At 49.4% G+C, this 18,328-nt stretch overlaps 1 protein-coding gene across 2 annotated transcripts in view; it reads left to right on the forward strand.

Moving 5' to 3' along the window:
- prkn (parkin RBR E3 ubiquitin protein ligase) overlaps positions 1-18,130 on the forward strand; it is an 80,432-nt gene extending 62,302 nt beyond the window's left edge. For both annotated transcript variants that reach the window (XM_064316909.1, XM_064316910.1), the window contains exons 8-12: positions 8,934-8,995; positions 10,249-10,398; positions 15,112-15,198; positions 15,759-15,876; positions 16,471-18,130. In XM_064316909.1, the coding sequence (XP_064172979.1) occupies positions 8,934-8,995; positions 10,249-10,398; positions 15,112-15,198; positions 15,759-15,876; positions 16,471-16,580 (527 nt within the window). In that variant the 3' untranslated portion in view covers positions 16,581-18,130. The remainder of the gene's footprint in view (positions 1-8,933; positions 8,996-10,248; positions 10,399-15,111; positions 15,199-15,758; positions 15,877-16,470) is intronic.
- The last annotated feature ends 198 nt before the right edge of the window (positions 18,131-18,328 follow it).

The following is an 18,328-nucleotide window of genomic DNA, read 5'->3' on the forward strand; positions in this document are numbered from 1 at the left end:
AACAAGCGACTACTTTCTTGATTTCTATTTTTTGTATGTTTAATGAAAACCTCAGCCCATCTATTTTTGTCTATTATCTATTTATTTATTTTGTCATATTTTTTTGAGACATAAACAAGAGAACATTTTGCTTTAGAAAATAAACAGCAATGCATAAAATGATGAATTGTTTTTGACGTTTGGCTAATGCCGTTGGATCGGAATGACGTGAAGCCAAGAACCAGTCTAATTTTTAATTCTAAGTTCTGCAAGCCTACGCTAGTTGCATAAATTCAGTATAAATAAAAATCAATTGATTGGTCGTACAATTCCACCCACTGTGGAGTAAGTGTACTCGCAAGCCACAGTGCATTGGGGCCTACGTTCTACTGCATGGCTATAATGGTGCCCAATTAGCCGACAACTTCTCCTTTCGTTGTATGCCAATTGTTGGCTTGGGTACTTTTGCAACTGAGAAAAATGACTGGCTCAGGAACATACAGACTGTGCTACAATACTGACAATGGAAGACCCTACGAGTGAAGACCAGTTTGAGTTTTTCAGGGGCCTTGAATTACGTATTTTTCTGTGCTGTTTTTTTTTTTTTTTGCTTTGTTTTGAATCTATTTGGACAGTCAGTGCAAAGTTAGCTAAATTGAGTATAATGTGTCGCGTGGTTGCGATGAATGTTTTTAATTGTACGCTGTCCCTGATAATTAGAAGAAATTCAAAATGAATTTAAAAAATAATAACTATATTTGTTCAGCGCTTTTCATTCAGGTATGCAAAGTGCTTTATTTAGATTTTAAAACTGAGTGAAATTACATAAATTAAAAAGGATAATGGGCCTTCCGCATCGCGCTCATCATACGGCTTTGTGTTCTCTACCGAGACAAATTAGCCAAGGCCTTCAGTCAGGATGGGAATGCAGTGGGAACGGAGCTGTATTATTCAGTAAGGATGGATGGGAATGCAGTGGGAACAGAGCAGTGTTATTCAGTCTGGATGGATGGAAATGCGTGGGAATGGAGCAGTGTTATTCAGTCAGGATGGATGGAAATGCAGTGGGAATGGAGCAGTGTTATTCAGTCAGGATGGGAATGCAGTGGGAACGGAGCAGTGTGATTCAGTCAGGATGGATGGGAATGCAGTGGGAACGGAGCAGTGTTATTCAGTCAGGATGGATGGGAATGCAGTGGGAACGGAGCAGTGTTATTCAGTCAGGATGGATGGGAATGCAGTGGGAACGGAGCAGTGTTATTCAGTCAGGATGGGAATGCAGTGGGAACAGATCAGTGTTATTCAGTCAGGATGGATGGGAATGCAGTGGGAATGGAGCGGTGTGATTCAGTCTGTATGGATGGGAATTCAGTGGGAATAAGGAAGTTTTGTTGGGAAAGGAGGGTTGCTCTTGGAGTTGTGGGCTGCAGGACTAGAGAGCGAGGACTTCAGGGACTGAGACTAACAGCATTAAACATTTTTTTCTCAAATTTAAAATGCAATTGCTTTTATCGGGGACACAGTTTTCTTTCCAGGGATAATTCAAGGGACATCCCTCGAAGATAAACTGTGCTGGGGGTTATGTCATTCAGATGACGAAGCTTGTCATCCAAGCCTTTTACTCTGTGGCATCACAGCAGAACTCTATTATGCATCCTTTTACCCGACCATTCATATTTTTCACACCCAGAACCTGTGACGCTTTCTGAACGCCCTTATTTCCAGTTCTTGTATCTGCTTCTCCAGCGGGCTTTAGTGAGTTTGCCTCAAATCCTCTCTCTGTTCCCAGCCTCTTTGATGTCTTTGTGTTCTGCTAACCCAATGCTGTAATGGATTACCCTGCTTTGTAACACTTAACGTAATGAGAAGCGGTTCTGTCGTGGTTCATGCTGAGGACAGGCTGGCTTAGGGAATGGGCTGGTCATGATCTGGCTGGGTTAGGGAATGGGCTGGTCATGGTGGGGCTGGGTTAGGGAATGGGCTGGTCATGATGGGGCTGGGTTAGGGAATGGGCTGGTCACGGTGGGGCTGGGTTAGGGAATGGGCTGGTCATGGTGGGGCTGGGTTAGGGAATGGGCTGGTCACGGTGGGGCTGGGTTAGGATGCTGCAGGTGCATTTACAATATGTACACGTGCGGAGGAAGGCATGCTACTGCAGCTTAGCACAGAATACACATTGCATTAATGCGCACGCATACACATGCACCAGAGCACACACACACTCATGCACACATCACACAACACCACACATGCACACACACAGACACACACACAGCACACACACACACACACACACATGCATACACACACATGCACGCACACACACACACATATGCACGCACACAGACACACACACACACACGCACACAGACACACACACACACACACACACAGACACACGCACACACGCTGTATACATACGTACACCCGACCCGAGAGACACACAAGGCCGTTGCTGCTTCTCTGGTTTCCACGCTCTCTGGCCCTCTGCTCACCCCTCCACACCCACAGCTCATTGTACAGGGGGAGGCGGCCTCTGGCTCCTCAGGCCTCTGGCCGTGACTGCACGACATGCCTGTAATGAGAAAAATGCATGTCGTGGGCTGGGAGCGCGGGCAGCCAGCAGAATAACTCACACAGTAACGAGACCAGGGCGGACATTATGTAAGGGCAGATTATATAACCGACGGGCTTTACAATGTGATGGATGTGTTTGCTCCGTTTTTCACCTCTGCTGTTATTACGAGAGACATATTACTGTGTCTCCCATAACAGTAACAAACCCTTTGCTAGATTTTAGGTGAGCAGTTTAATTGTTATTTAGGTAAGAATGGGATTTTGTGGATTATTACACTTGCAAATTATAGATGGAGGAGGGGTGGTTGTAGGTACCTGCACCAGTAGGGAGCTTTTTGGGGAGGGGCTAAAAAAGAATAATATAATAAAAGATATTAAAATATTATTGAGATGGCGGAATTGAGATTTTGTCGCCGTTTGTCCTTGTTTACACCGTCGTCGGCGCGGTGACCGCACTTCCCCTCGCCGCGCGACCGTTTCCCCGACGACAGGCCAGGCGGTTCGGGCTGCCAGGGGTGCAGTTCGGAGTTAACGTCCTGTGGAAGGCGGTGATATTTAGAGACTCCGGTAGGGTGGCCTTCCAAACCCGCACCCCCTGCCCCCCCCGCCTCCTCCCTCCTTCTTCGCCTCCTCACTGAAACGTTTCGCAAAAAAAAAAAAAAAAAAAAGAAAAGCGTCAAAACTACTGAGCTGGGCAGTGGGAGGCGGCATTAATCAGTGCCCCCTGCTCTCGCCCGCGACGCGCGGAGCGGGAATTAATAGCCTAAAATTCTGCCAAATGACGGTTTAACGATCATCCGGAGCCGTTTGCGTGTTTGTACAGTGCACACATTAGCCCGAACGGGGAGGATTAATTTGTCTCTTTTTGCTGGGTTTTGCTCGGAGCCCGGGAGGCTAATGGGTCGGCGCGCGAAAGCGAACAACTCATTTACGAGATGGAACGCACAATTATGAACGCTTTGTTTGTCGCCCGGGACGCCCGGCCCGTGCTTTAGAGAGTAAATAATTGTGACTGTAATGACCGAGGAGCATCGCACCTGGGTTTCGGGGTTTGACGTTTCCTCCTGCGTCGCGACGTCTGCGGGGGAAGGGAAGCGAGGGCCGTTAGGAGTCACGAGGTAGCGGTAGCGTTAGCGTTAGCACGACTCTGTACGCGCGTCTACGGTACGCCTTCCATGTTCGATCCAGCCAAATTTAGCGCTAATTCGCGCCTCGTTACAGCGTAATCGATGAACTACGGAGAGCACAGCGGCTAAATGGCGTGCTTTTAAAGAGCGCTGAACGGGTTTGATTTTGGGTCTGCTTCATTCGCGCTACTGTAGCTGGGTCGTTGTTTTCCGGCTGGTATGCTAGTAGCCGCAAGTGCTGCACTGAAGGGGTTAGTGGGCACAGAGCTCTGTGGCCTGACAGTGCTATGTAAATATAGTGCAAAGATGTCATAAAACTTATTTTAAACAGTTCCCTTTCTTTGAATGATCCTTCATAAGCACTTTATTACTACTTTGTAAGCACTGCATTAAGCATTCATAAATGCTTATGTCGAAAGCCATAAACAGACATCTGGTGTGTTTTGTCATCGCTGATGCTGCTTATGACATTACCATGACATACTATGTCACACACTATTTGCGGTTATTGACATTAGCATTTAGAAATACCTGTGTAGTACTTATGAACGCATTAGTACTGCTTATGAAGGGCCGTTCATATCGGGTTAGCCAAAAGTATAAGGCCTCATTCAAGTGAATCTAGAGCCCTGAGAGTTTTGATACCCTTGAGAGTCTGTCATCTGTCCTTCTGCTGTCTTTCTGTTCTGTCTTTCAGTCATTCTGTCTATCTGTCTATCTATGGATATGACCCATAACTCCATCTCTTCACATCTCTTTTTTGTTTTTTTTTTGTGTCTGAATATGTCTGATTGACTTCCTCTTAACGCTTCCCTTTAACTTGCTGTCCTTTGTTCCTCTGTTCTCTGGGCTGTCCCTCTGTCCACGGTGCCTTGGCAGACAGGTTTCGTCCCCCCTGTTCGCTGTCAACCCCGTCGCCACGGCAACGTCACGTCATCACACACCCCCCCCACCCCCCAACCTGCCCCCGCCCCCTTGTATCTTTAATTACATTTAGACAAAAGTGAGACGTTTCCCTCTAAAATGTCCCCGCTCGTCTGTCTGATTAACATTCGTCAGGAGCATTTGCATAATAAGACTGAGGCCCCAGAGAGATTATTGCATTAGCATTCACTGCCTAGAGGCTGCCTGCTGCCCTGCACCGGATCCTTCCTCCCTCTCTCTTTCTCTCTTTCTCTCTCTCCCCCTATCTCTCACACTCCCTCTTCCTCTCTTTCTCTCTCTCTCTCTTCCTCTCTCCCTCTCCCACTCTCTCTCTCTCCCTCCCTCTCTCTATCCTTCTCTCTCCCCCTTTCCCTCTCCTTCTCTCTCTCCCCCCCTCTCTTGCTCTCTTTCCCTCCCTCTCTCTCTCTCTCTCTCTCTCTCTCTCTCTCTCCCTCTCTCTGCGCTGGGGGGCATACGATCCTCGGGCGCGGGGCTCAGGGCTGCAGTCGTTCCCCTGGCCGCCGCCGCCTGGTCTCCCTGATACGGCCGGTCCAGTCCAGTCCAGTCCAGTCCGGTTCGGCTCGGCTCCACGCCGCCGCGCCTCCACACAGAGTCCCGTCTCGGGCGCGGTGTGGACTGGACTCCGCTGTGCTCCGCTCTTCCCCGTTCCCGCCATTCATTCCGCTTCATTCATTTCAGACTCTTTAAGTTGGCGGGTGCGAAGCATGAGATCGTTTTTTTTTTTAAAGGAAACAATAATGGCAGCAGCCATTTACAGACTTCTGCGGAATGTTTTGTGAGCGTAGCCGTCGCTTCAACGAAAGGGAGGGAAGGAGAAGGCTTGCCTACGCCCACAAACACAGACACGTGCAGGGTGCTTACGGCCAGGAATGAGGGATGAGGACGGTGTCCGTGTCCTTCTCTGAGCCTGCGTGTGCACGGGGGAACGCTGAGTGGGCGACACAGATGGCGGGAATGCGGCGGTTCGCTAGCGACCGTTAAGTCGTTCCTGTTTTTCATTAGCATTAGAGAAAGTCCACCTACCTCAGGGGAGTCTGTTGTGTGTGTGTGTGGGGGGGAAGGTCATACAGTTGTATAGCGGAACTTCAGATTTAGTTTTAGGAGAGGCCCTTGCCGTACCCCCCCCCCCCCCTTGCAGTCAGCTGCCATATGCTGCCGGATAGCCCCCATTGGAACGATCGTTTCCAGTGCATCTTTTCCACGTCCGAAAAGTTCTGACTGTTTCTGTGCCCGTAAGGGTCATACTATACTACTATGTTTTGATTGGCAGTACATGGTGGCTGTGCCCACAATAGCATTCCTGGAGCCAGAGTTTACCAGCAGGTCTGCTGGCTGTGCTGTTGGCTGGAGGTGAGTTGGGTGGTTTTGGTGTAGACCAGGTTTAGTTTGCAAGATTTGAACCTAGACTGAGGCTAAGTCCTTGTTCCTCTGATAGCCCATGTGCTTCAAAACACTTAAGAATGCATTAGTCCAGAAGTGGTCCGGGACATAATTAATTAATTATTTATCATTCCTTTTAAGTTAACTGATCGTTTAAAACATTTTATGAATTTCAATATGTTATGGTTGCTCCCCTTCCAAACAAAAATGCAATTTGCTCTCTGCTGTGTGCTTGTACGCGCGGCAATTTCTTTCTTGAGATTTATGTTGTGCTGCATTCTGGGAAGTGTAGTCTTCCAGCACATACAGTTAAATTCTAAGCCGGGAGGAGCAGCAGCACAAAGGAATTTATTTATTTATTTTTTTGGCAGACTGCTCTTTTAAATTCATCACAGGTCCTTCCTGACTCTTCCATTCAGTGGATAGACAGATCATATCGGTCACATCGGTGCAGAGGTCTGGTTGCTGCTGTGAGGAGAGGAAGCTGAAGCAGCCACGTCCGCAGCCGCCGTGTGGCCCGTGCTTCCGCTCCGTCCCCGTCGCTTCCTCAGACGAGCGGCGACTTCGTACCGACTGCCGTTTTTTTAGAACTCACAGCTATCCTCTCGCGCTCGCCAGACCCCCCACCCCCCCCCCCACCTCCAACTCACCACAACCAAACCTTATCCAACCCAAGGAACCCCAGAGGTGCTGCTAAGACATCGATGCGGCGGGTTTGCGACTCGACGCCAATGGCTCTCTGAGGATAGGCGGTAGAGCGTGATCATCCGAGACACCTGCCGCTCGGGCCGCAGCCGGAGTCGCCAGGGGAACGCGCGCAGACGCGGCGTTTTGGGTGGGGGGGTTGGGGGGGGGCGGGGGGTGTGTTATCGCCGAGCCGCAGGGAGAGCTAAGAGAGTGCGAGGTCATTTTGACCGTCTCTCTCTTTCCCTTGATGGTGGGGAGTTTTACAGGGAACTGCTGGTTCTCAGAATGCTTCACAGTAGACGGTAGGTGAGCTAGAGCACAGGTGGGGCACAGGCTGGGCACAGGCGGGGCACAGGTGGGGCACAGGCTGGGCAGTGCACCGCAGCAGTCTGTTGCCAGAACGCTAGGGTTCATTTTGTCAGTCAAACTGGATGGTGACTGGGTGCCCACTGCAGTGGTATATAAAACAGCCATGGTGAATGGGGACTGAGATTTAGATTCCCTGTTAGACAGCTTTCCCATTAGCAGAGTCTTCCCATCACTGAGGTGGTTTCTGGAGGGTAAAAGCCCTCTATTAGCCATTAGTGCTGGACCCTGGAGCCTGCGCACTACGCACTACACACTACACCCTACACCTACACCCTACACCCTACCATGACACTGTCTATAGCCAGGGCTATGCCATTAGCCTGGGTTGTGCTATTACCCAGCTGTGTCCACAGGTCCACAGTTAGCTGGAAGTAAGTGGACTTGTCCCACCAGGCCCTGAGTGGGTTTAACCAGTTTCTCTGGTTACCGCTGTTCTAGCTCATCCAGATGAGATGCCCACAGGCTCTGGCAGACCGTTTTCAGTGAAAGATACACCTCTCCCACTATTGGGAGCTAGCTGTCCTGTAGTACTGTGCAGATGGCAGTGTGCAGATTTGTCTCTGGCTACTGTGTCAGGAAGGCACTGCAGTGATTCAAGGGGAACAATTTGTGACTCCACGTGGAGGAGAAATAACCTGACCGGCGGCAACCTGGTAGTCTCAGCTCATTGGCCATTAGAGTGCCAAGCCAAGCCCAGGTCCTCTTCGTTTCGGTCTTGTGGTAAAGCTACAGGGTGCTGTGTGCGTCAGTTCATCAGCCTCTTTCCATTTGTGGATCTCTTTTTGTCCAGCTCATTTTACCTGTCTTTCTTTCGGTCTTTTTAGGTGTTACCTGGGTCTGTGTCTCTTTACTCGTGTCCGCAGTCAGGTGACTCAGGTGGAGCATTCTGAACGCTCGTGCTCGTGCTGTCTGGCAGGCGGCAGCGTGCTGCAGCGCCCCCTCTCTGCGGCCCCGCGTAACGGCGCCCTCTCTGCCTGCGGAGAGGGGGAGCCATAGGCGGCTGGCGGATGAAAGCGCGCGCAGCATCGGATGCAGATGAGAGAAGTCGTTAGCTGCCGCTGGGGTAATTGGCGTGTCATCCTGAGGAGTCGCCTTTGGTTCAGAGCAGGCGATTTACCCCTGGAGGAAGCGCGTCGTTAAGCAGAGCCTGTTAAAGGAGGAGGGGGAGTCGACCTGACAAGAAGTTCACTCCAATGTTCATACATTAATCTGTGGACGTTTTTTTTTTTTTTTTTTTTTTTTCTCGTCTCTGGCAGCTTATACCGTTAAAATAGCGTTTTAAAATAAAACATCACCCAAAACAGCATTCTGTAAGGACTGACAATTCCGAGAGTCTTTTTTTTTAAACAATTTTTTTTAGTGCAATTATTCTGTTTTCCTGAAAGCTTCTTTCTTTTCTTTTCTTTTCTTTTTTCTTTCATATTTTATGACCGCTGTTGTTTTGTGCCAGCGTCTGAAACTGTGTGGCTTTGGGTGATCGACTCAAGCGGGGTTTTTTGGTGTGTGTGTTGTAGTTAGCTGTTGATAAGCTGTGTGGTTTGGGTGTGTGAGTTTAGCGTGTGTGTGGTGTGTGGTGTGTGTCGTGTTTAGCTGTGGTGTGTAGTTAGCTGTTTTGGTGTGTGTGTGAGTTTAGCGTGTGTGTGTGTGGCGGGTGGTGTGTGAGTACGCTGTGGTGTGTGAGTTTAGCGTGTGTGTTGTGTGAGTTTAGCGTGTGTGTGTGGGGGGGAGGGGGGGCATCCCTGCTCGTTAGCTCTCCATGCCTCCATTTTCTTTTCCTTGAGTCTTCGTGTTGCCAGGTGTGCTTGTCCCCAGTTGTCCTCTCTTTTACCTCCCTCCATCCCTCCCTCTCTCTCTCTCTCTCCTCTCTAGCCGGCTGTGCCAACTCCCTAATTAAAGAGGTCCATCATTTCCGGGCCCTTGGAGAGGAGCAGGTGGGTCACGGAGACTGTGCTGGGGAGCTCCTTTCTGATGAGAGGCCGACCTGACCCCCGACCCCGTCTGCCTCGGAACTCCTGGGAAACGGGGTTTTCTTCTTCCTGTCAGTGTCGCTGCTGACAGACTCTTAATTGCAGCATCTGCCTGTCCTTTGTACACCCCACTTGCACATACCTTCAGTCCACGCACGCACACACACACACATGCACGTACACCCACACACACACTTTCAGTCTTCCTCCCTTGACATACACACATACCATCAAGCTTCCCTCCTACACACACACACACACACACACACACACACACATACACACGCACAAACAGACACACATGCACATTTGGAATTAACTGTTTAGGCTTTTGGCAGATGCTTTTAATAAAAAGTGTATTTCACATGGTAACATACACAAATGTGCACACACGCTTACACACAATCAGAACCCCCCCCCCCCCCCCCCCCCCACAGTGTGTATATATAGGCGTATATACTGACAGTATATGGACATGATAAAACCAGATCTGATGCTCAAAACACTGAGTTGTCCAAACATATTTGGCCACAGCCATTTACTTACAAAACAAATGATTCTGCACTCAGAGGTCAGCGGAACTTTGTGATGTCATAGCAGCCCCAGAAGTGATGTCAGGAGTTTTCTTCCTGTGGCTGAACGCAGTCCCACACAGCACAGCAAGCTGACGGCGAGAGGCCGTGCTCATGCATATTTAGGCCGGTGTGTAACTGCAGCGCTCTGTCACCGTAGCAACGTGGCGGCACGGCGACGTTCCGTAAACGTCGCTAAAAGGTTCCGCGGGCCCCCGGGGGGTTCCGAGCCTCGCGGTTCCAGCTGGCCGTGGGTCTGCCTCTCCCCTCTCAGTGGGCCTGTAGCCAGAGCTTCCCTGTTTAGAAACTCCAAAATCGTTCTTCATGTAGAAGTGTGATTGAAGTGATTATTAATTAAGGCAATTAGGAGCTCATTAGAGAGTTGAGCGTCTGCATAATTTTTTTTTTTTTTTTAATTTTCAAGCCCATATTAGGGCGATTCAAAAAGTATTTTTGTGAGCGTGCTAAGACCCCTGCCCACTGACTTGAGCGTGAGTTGTTGTGAGTACCCCACTGTTTCATTGTCTGGGTAGAGGAGTTTACAGTTTATTTTTCTGTAAAGTAATTGAGGACTTGGCTGCTGGCGAAGGTGTTATTTTCTGTTCGTTCTGCATTGGCCGTGTGTGTGTGTGTGTGTCTCTCCAGTACGAGCGCTACCAGCAGTACGCGGCGGAGGAGTGCGTGCTGCAGATGGGCGGGGTCTTGTGCCCCGCCCCTGGCTGTGGGGCGGGGCTGCTTCCGGAGAACGGCCAGCGCAGGATCCAGTGTCAGAGCAGCGGCGGGCTGGGCTGTGGGGTGAGAGCGAACAAACGCACGCATACATACGCACACACACACGCACACATACACGCACACATACACGCACAGACACACACGCACACACACAGCACTGGACCGCAGCATTTAAGACAAACCTGTCCATACACACCTGCACACCCCTCCATAGGGTCCCAGTACCAAAGACACGTCCGAACGCCCTCATACACCTCTGTAGCTTAGCTCTTAGACCTACGCAGCCCCCATTGCTGCACACCTCTATAAGGCCCTGCCTGTGCTCGTCCCGCGGTGGCTGGTCTGTCATGTGACTGTGTCCTGCACAGGTGTCAGACTCCAGTCCTGGAGGGGCCGCAGCGTCTGCTGGTTTTTTCGGGCTGTCCCAGCGTCGGTGGGTTCGTTTAAGCCATCGATTGGCTCAACAGAAATGTAAACACCTTGTACTCCCAGGATTGATCGGCAGCTGATTGAAAGGAAATCACAGAAACCCACGGACACTGCGGCCCCCTGGGACTTCTGTTAGACGCACTTGATGTTGTGTGTGTGGGTGTTGCCCCCGGTATCGCTGCTGTTAAGAGATAATAATGGTCATGGTGTTTATATATACAACAAAACCGAAACTTTCCGGAAACCGGAGAGTGTGTCTGTCTGAGCTTCTCAGTCTGCTGCTAAGAGTTTGACCCCTGACCCCTGACCCCTGAACTGGCGACACCTTTACGCCCCAACCCCGCCCCCCCGTCATTCGCTTTGAATTGAATGCAATCACAATGCAATTAAGGTGTAATTATGACACAATTTGCATGATGTTCTCTAATTATCCAGCCGATTAAAGAATAGGGTTTTAGTTCACCATCCATTAGCGCTGACTGATTGCGTGCTTGAGACAGCGTCGTCACGGAGAAACACAATAACTCTCAGAGAAAACATTTCTCAGCCTCACAATGAAAACATTTCTCAGCCTCTGCCACAATGAAAAGAATCAGATCAGTGGATATCCAACCACAGGAAGGTTAGAATGGCCTCTCATTCTCTCTCTCTCTCTCTCTCTCTCTCTCTCTCTCACACACACCCCCTCTCTCACACCCTCTCTCTCTCTCTCTCACATCCTCTTTCTCTCTTTCTCACCCTCTCACCTCTCCTGTCATATATTTCAACTCAATGTCTTCCAAAGAGACACTGCTCAATTAGATGTTTAAAGATGAATGTTTTATATGGAATGTACATTTGCTAAGGTTATGATGATTGCATTGTAGGGTCAATGTTTTGTGTGTGTGTGTGTGTGTATATATATATATATATATGCGTGTGTGTGTGTGTGCTTTGGTCAGTGCAATCTCCCTGCTTACTGTCAGTCACATATAACTGCATGGACTGTGGCAGTCAGAATTATTCATGTGATTCAGGTGTCCAATCAGGGAATCTCGCGGGGGGGCAGAGACCCCACAACAGACCCCAGCAGAGGCAAGCGCACGTTTCGGTGAGGGAGCTGTGGGGCCCGTTTACCTCCCAATCTCAGCAGCCCCGCACAGAGGGGCTCAAGGCTCAGCGCCATGTCATTTGGGATTAACAGGGTTTCCTCCCAGGGCCTTATGGGTACTGCTGGTCTGGACAGATTTCCTGGTGGGGGGGGGGGGGGGGGATTTACAGGGAGGGGGGCGGTTGCATTCCTCTAGTGCTGTGATGTGATGGTGTCCCGACAGGGCGGCTGTGAGGAGGGGGGTGGGGGGGGGTGTGTGAAATGAGGTTCAGTCCAGGGTCTGGGGGGTGCAGATAAAGAGTTTATTGGTGTCCCACTGGTGGAATTAGGAGGTGTCCTATCGCCGAACACCCTGATGAATTTCTGTGGCCTTAAATCTGGTCTGAGGCCTCTCTGTTCTGTAACAGACACCGCTGGCGCAGAAATCGATAATCCCCCGTCTCCCCGGTCCGTCCCCTTTTTTTTCGAACGGAGACGGGTTTAGGTGCTCCTGCCGCGGAGACGGCCCGAGTAACAGCGCAGATCAACGTCAGCGCGGTCGGCCCGAGCGAGGGACAGCCGGCCGTGGGAGCGGCTCGCCCCCGCCGCGCGGAGAGAGACAGCGGCCGCCATCTCCGCCCGAGGCACGGCTGCGTGACAGCGCCGCCCTGTAGGCCGGGGGGAGAACTGCTGGAGGAGTATGTGTGTGCTGTGTGTGTGTAGTATCTGTGTGTGTGTATGTGTGTGTGTGAGTATGTGTGCTGTGTGTGTGTGTATGTGTGTTTGTTTATTTAGATCCCCAGTAAGTAACAGTAGCTACTCTTCCTGGGGTCCCCATAAATCTTTTAACAATACTTCAATACAGAAAAATAGATCAATACACATCCGTAACATTCATACTCACAATAAGACTCACAATACATAACAATGCATAACAATACACTACATAACAATACACAATGCATAACAGAATACATAACACAATACGTGTGTGTGTGTATGTGTGTGTCTCCATGCTTGTACTCCTGCAGCAGCTGGAGAGGAGCTTAATTTGGAAAGAAAGATGGGAGTCGACCGAATGAATTTATGTGGGAGACGGTGGATTTGGAAGACAGAAGTGTGGCCATTATTGCCAGCGCCACGATCTGGGAGAGTTTAATATGTCTCCTTCTCAACAAACTTTTTTTTCTTTTTATAAGAGCAAGGAATGGGATTGACCTCCGTTCTGTATGTCAGCGTGTTGATTTTATTACGGCTCCTGCTGAGGTGCAGTGAGGACCCCGGTCACCTCGCCTGGCCCTTCTCTGGTTCCCGTCAGGCCCTCCTTCAGTAATATTATCTCTCCTGGTTTGGTTCGTGATTGCGCTGTTTACCGCTGGTTTTTTTTTCTCTCCTCCCCGGGCGTGGGCCCTGCGGGCACTTCAGCCCTGGGAAGGTGACATCAGGCGAGCGCGCGCAGGCGGCGGCGGCGGTGTCTGGGGGAGGCGTGGCGATCGGTTTTCCTGGCCCCGCTCGCTGGAGAGTGACGGGGGGGGGGAGGGGGGATGGGTTTATCAGCGACGCGCAACCCGGCCGCGACCCCGAGCCCGACCGGCTCGTGCGTCTTCCACAGTCCGCCGCGCCACTCGATCTCTCCGCCGGCCCGGTGTCGCGGCCCGTCGGCCACCCGCCGCCGCCGTCGGAACCTGAGCGATTCCCGCCGGGTCGCGCCATCGCTCACCGAAGTCATGACGGCTACGCGCGGCCGTCCGATGATGTCGCTGAACGAGCGGGTACGGGCTCGTCCCACGGCCTTTCACAGGGGCGCGGTTTAACTGAACGCTCTTCTGAGGCTGTCTTCCGGGTGTTCACATTCGGAGTTATAGAGCTTTTAAATAGGGTTACCCCCTAAATGGGCAGGGATTGGCCTGATTTGGCATGGGCGCTTAGGGAGGTTAATTGATTGTTCCCCCGAGGCTGTCTTCGTGTACGTCTGGACAGTTCGCCTCTTCTCTGAAGACACAGAAATCGTGCGCTGAGAGGTGGTGGCCGCTGAGGGCCGCTGAGCATGGAGCTTAGCTTGGGCGAGGGGAGGACGGAGCTGAGGAGACAGAGCAATAAAGTTGCGTTTGAAATACCTGGCCCGTCAGGAGGGAGGGAGGGAGGGAGGGAGGGGGAGAGAGAGAGAGAGAGAGAGAGAGGGAGGCAGTGGAGACGGCGGCCTGTCAGAGACGCTCCTCTTCCCCTTTTTGTTTCATCACAGCAGATGGAATCCTTGGTTGTGGAAACAAGGACCCTTGTGGAAGGGGAGGTTTCCTGAGACTTCTTCCGTCTTTTAAACAGGAGAACTATAAGCGGGGGGGAAAAGAAAAAGAAACACGCCTCTGTTCTCAAACTGTGGCGTTTGATGATGTGAAGCGTCTCCGTCGCCTTTCAAGGATGCCGCTGAGCTAAAAATACAAATGAGCTCCTAATCCCTACAGAGGCAGGCTTTGGAGAGGAACCGTTGCTTTGCTTTGAAGGCGTTGTAGCGATTCAGGTGCTCCTTGGGATTTTTGTAAGGGAAGGGCTCCACCTAGTGGCTGCAAGGGAGATTCGCTTATATGAAGCGTGGGGAAAGTAGGTGACTTTCATAGTGGCATTTGTAACATGTTGCTTTAGCTCCCTCTGGTGGAAAATGAACAATTTTCTTACAAGTAAACAGGAGACCATTTGATGGCGTTGATATGATATATACGGTAGAATATTTCATCTGAAACATAAATTTAAGAAATCTGAAAATCTAATACTCTACCAAAAGATTTATGTTGACAGTGGAGATTGTATTTTTTCCAGTTATTTTATTACCTCAACTGTAACCTGCTCAATTTTATTTGCTGTGATTGATCCCTTATTACATTTCTGTTATATCCATTCTACTGGCACGTCATGCCAGGCTGGCTAGTGGAGGATGCCCCCCCCCCCTCTATGGCCTGGTCCTCCAAAACTGTCTTCCCATCAATGACTTCTATATCACCACTGTTTGAGGATTTTTCTCCCCAATGGAAGTTTTTTTAACTTTTTTTACCTCACATGCTTGCTATTTGGGGGTTCAGGCCTGCTTTTTCTGCTACTCTGTAAAGTGTCTTTGTGACAGCTTTCTGTAAAAAGCTCTAAACAAATAAAATTGCTTAGATTTTTTATAAAAGTGTACAGAAATGCATCAATAATCAAACGATGATGTTTATGTGTGTTTGTGAAGTATAACAGTAGTAGATCAGTGCGCGTTGTTGACGGATGTGTCTGCTTTCTGTCTGCAGTTTGTTTTTTGCCGGGAGTGTAAGGATCGGTTCCACGAGGGGGCGTGTCAGACGAGGTTGCCACCGGAGACAGGTGCAGCCCTCCAGGTAAGGCCCACTGCTTTTGGGTGTCACTCTGTGGGCCCCGAGCACGTACCCTGGATCGGCTAATCCAGGGCCACACCCATCCCAGGCACTGTGTGCGCCAAGGTATCATAGGGCGGGATGGAATCTGTCAGCACATCTGCCTATTGGTGCAGATGTGTCCCACAGCAGGAGATCCCATTGGTGCTCCAGACTGACGGGGACACCAATCAGCAATTAAGAGTCTCTTAGGACCCCACTGATTTCAGGAGTCTGTAATTTCACCTGTTTTAATAATGCAGCCTCTTTTCTAAAACGAAACATCATTGGCTATATGGCAGATTACAGACAATGAAGCTGTTTGGTTGTTTTAAAGTCCTGGAGTGTGAGTGGATGGCGTTAATTTATTTCCATAAAAACTGTGATATTTACAAAATTAGCAGCTCGTCATAACTCAGTGGGCGCTGGGGACCAGTCTAAGAGATTTGGACAATGACTGGGAGAGATGACTGGTACGGTGTATGGGACGGTATACCACCCTGTCTAAACCTCTGCCCCCCCCGGGCTGGAACCTCTCCCCGCAGGGCTATGCCGTGGACGGGGAGGCGGCGCAGCGGGCTCGGTGGGAGCAGGCTTCCAGGGAGACGATCGATGAGACCACCCGGCCGTGCCCGCAGTGCCGGGTTCCTGTGGAGAAGAATGGTGCGGCGCTCGCGCTCCTGACTACTTCCTGTTCCCCTGTCTACTAGACAGTACTATGTTATATATTATATGTTGTATACACTACACTACACTGTACCATACTATACTATACTATGCTGTACTTTACTATACTATACAACACTATACTATTACTATACAATACTACAGTAGAAAAATACTATACTATACTCTACTATACTAAACTCTGCTATGTAATACTGTACTGTACTATACACTGTACTATACTGTACCGTCATATTATACCGTTCTACCTACCTCCTTGTCTCCTTGGTTGTACCATACCATCTGCCATACCTTACAGTTCCTGTACGTATTATACTATACCGTGTATAGTCACCCTGTCCTCTATACTGCATCAACCATTATACTGTCTGGTTCCTACAAGTATTATACTATACCATCCTACATTCTCCCTCTGTCTCTAAACTACACTATGCTACACCTGTCTCATACACCATTATAAGCTCAATCAGCGACAGCCCCTCTGTCTCCTGTCCCCTCTGTGATGTGAGCGCACAGCTGAGCTGAGAGTGCCGTTGCCCCGGTAACAGTGCCGGTTTTTTCCCCCCGCAGGCGGCTGCATGCACATGGTGTGCCCGCGCAGTCAGTGCCGCTTCGAGTGGTGCTGGCTGTGCCGCGTGGAGTGGAACCGCGAGTGCATGGGGAACCACTGGTTCGGCTGAGCTCCCGCCTGCCCCCACCGCCGGCCCAGAGCATGCTGGGACTCAGGGACCCCGGAGCAAAGAACAATCAAATTTTTTTTTTTTTTTTAAGGGTGTGACTCCTTATATTGATAGTTTACTGGTAAATGCAGCTCACGGGGGGGGGAGGTCAGCGACATCACTTTTAGAATGTAAACCGCACATGCGCTGTACCTGTCACTGTGGTGCTGCATTGAGGGTCGGGGTGAGGGTTGTCGTGTTCCTGCAGCGTTTCGGATGCGGTTCTCAACGAGCACCCCTGTGAACACTGCAGTTTACTTCACATTTAAATACTGAATTTCTCCGTTTCGTTTGACGAGATAAAGCACAGAATATGCGATGCTACCTTTTTTGTTCTGGCTCCTGGATTAAACAGAATTGTACGCGCCACTTTGATTTAATTCCCTTTCTGCATGATGTTAACATTCAGTTGCCTGTCAGCTTCCTTAATTGGCCAACAGAGGAAGACATGACGTTACTATTGAATTTATAGGAATCGTTTTCTTATTGTACACTTCAGAATTATGAAGTCTGACTCTCAATAGGCACCAGCCCTGGATCTCTAATATCTTTAAATGTTTCGCATTCTAAAATATGCGTGAAAAAACATGATTGTATCTTATATTTCTGTTAAGTGAAAACAATGTGCTGAAGGGGAATTCTAATTGTACACTTTGTACTTAATTGTGTGAGTCCATCAATGTTTTCCCTTCATTTTACATTGTTCAAAATTGCCTCTGAAGTTCATTGTGATAAAAAAAAAAAGGCCTAAATCAGATTAGTACAATATCAGGTGAATAGGACAAGCTGTCACATTTTACTGTTTTGAAAATGACTTTATTGTCTGCATGCAAATAGGCACTGTACATGATAGGATCAGTGTTTTCTCTACATGAAACCTTTAAAAAATGTTTGTTTTAACTTAATGTCGATTTGATACATTTTGTGTTACAGTGTAAGTTATTTAGAGTAACCCTGTCATCTTGTGATAATTTAAATTATTTTGTGTGAATTACACAAAAGATAATTATTATCTTGCTGGAACTGGAAAGGTTGTTAACCATGGAAAATGGTCAGTTGCAGATACGTTTTGATTGTGATGCGTGTGAAAACAAGTAATTATTCTTGAATATTTATTTCTCACAGGACACCACTACCGTTTAGAAGCATAACATGACTGTGATAATTTGTGACACTAATTATCGGGGGAGGTTCTTATGTTTTATTTTCAGTTTAATTCATGAGCTGCGTTGTAATGTTTAAATTGATTTGAAACAGCGGAACTGTATTTTGCTACCCGAGGGCTGACTGAGATTAATATAAACTGAATCCCGTTTGGGCTAATATGTGATTTAGAAGCACGGTTGCTTTTATTACATGAGCTATTAAAGGGCTGTAGCTGATTTTGGAGTTTGTGAATCTGCCTGCTCTGTGTGTGTGGGTTTCCTGGCCTCTGTGTAGTTGTTTGAGGTGTTATGTACTTTCATATCACGCGGCATGAAAGAGCAATAAAGATCTGATCCGGCCCTACCCTCCTGCTCTTCTTCTGTTCCCTGACGCTTTCCCGTCCGTGCTCCTCTGTACTTTTGCACGCCCGCGCTCTGCCCTTTATCGATTTACGACCAGGTGAGACGCCGCGACCTGGCGCTGAAGCTGAGGAGCCGCTTATCAGTGTACAGCGTCGGGGCGGGCCCCACCACCCACGCCCCACGCCCCACGCCCCATCCTCA

The sequence above is a fragment of the Anguilla rostrata genome, chromosome 18 (genome assembly GCF_018555375.3).
Source record: "Anguilla rostrata isolate EN2019 chromosome 18, ASM1855537v3, whole genome shotgun sequence".
Classification (NCBI taxonomy): Eukaryota; Metazoa; Chordata; class Actinopteri; order Anguilliformes; family Anguillidae; genus Anguilla; species Anguilla rostrata.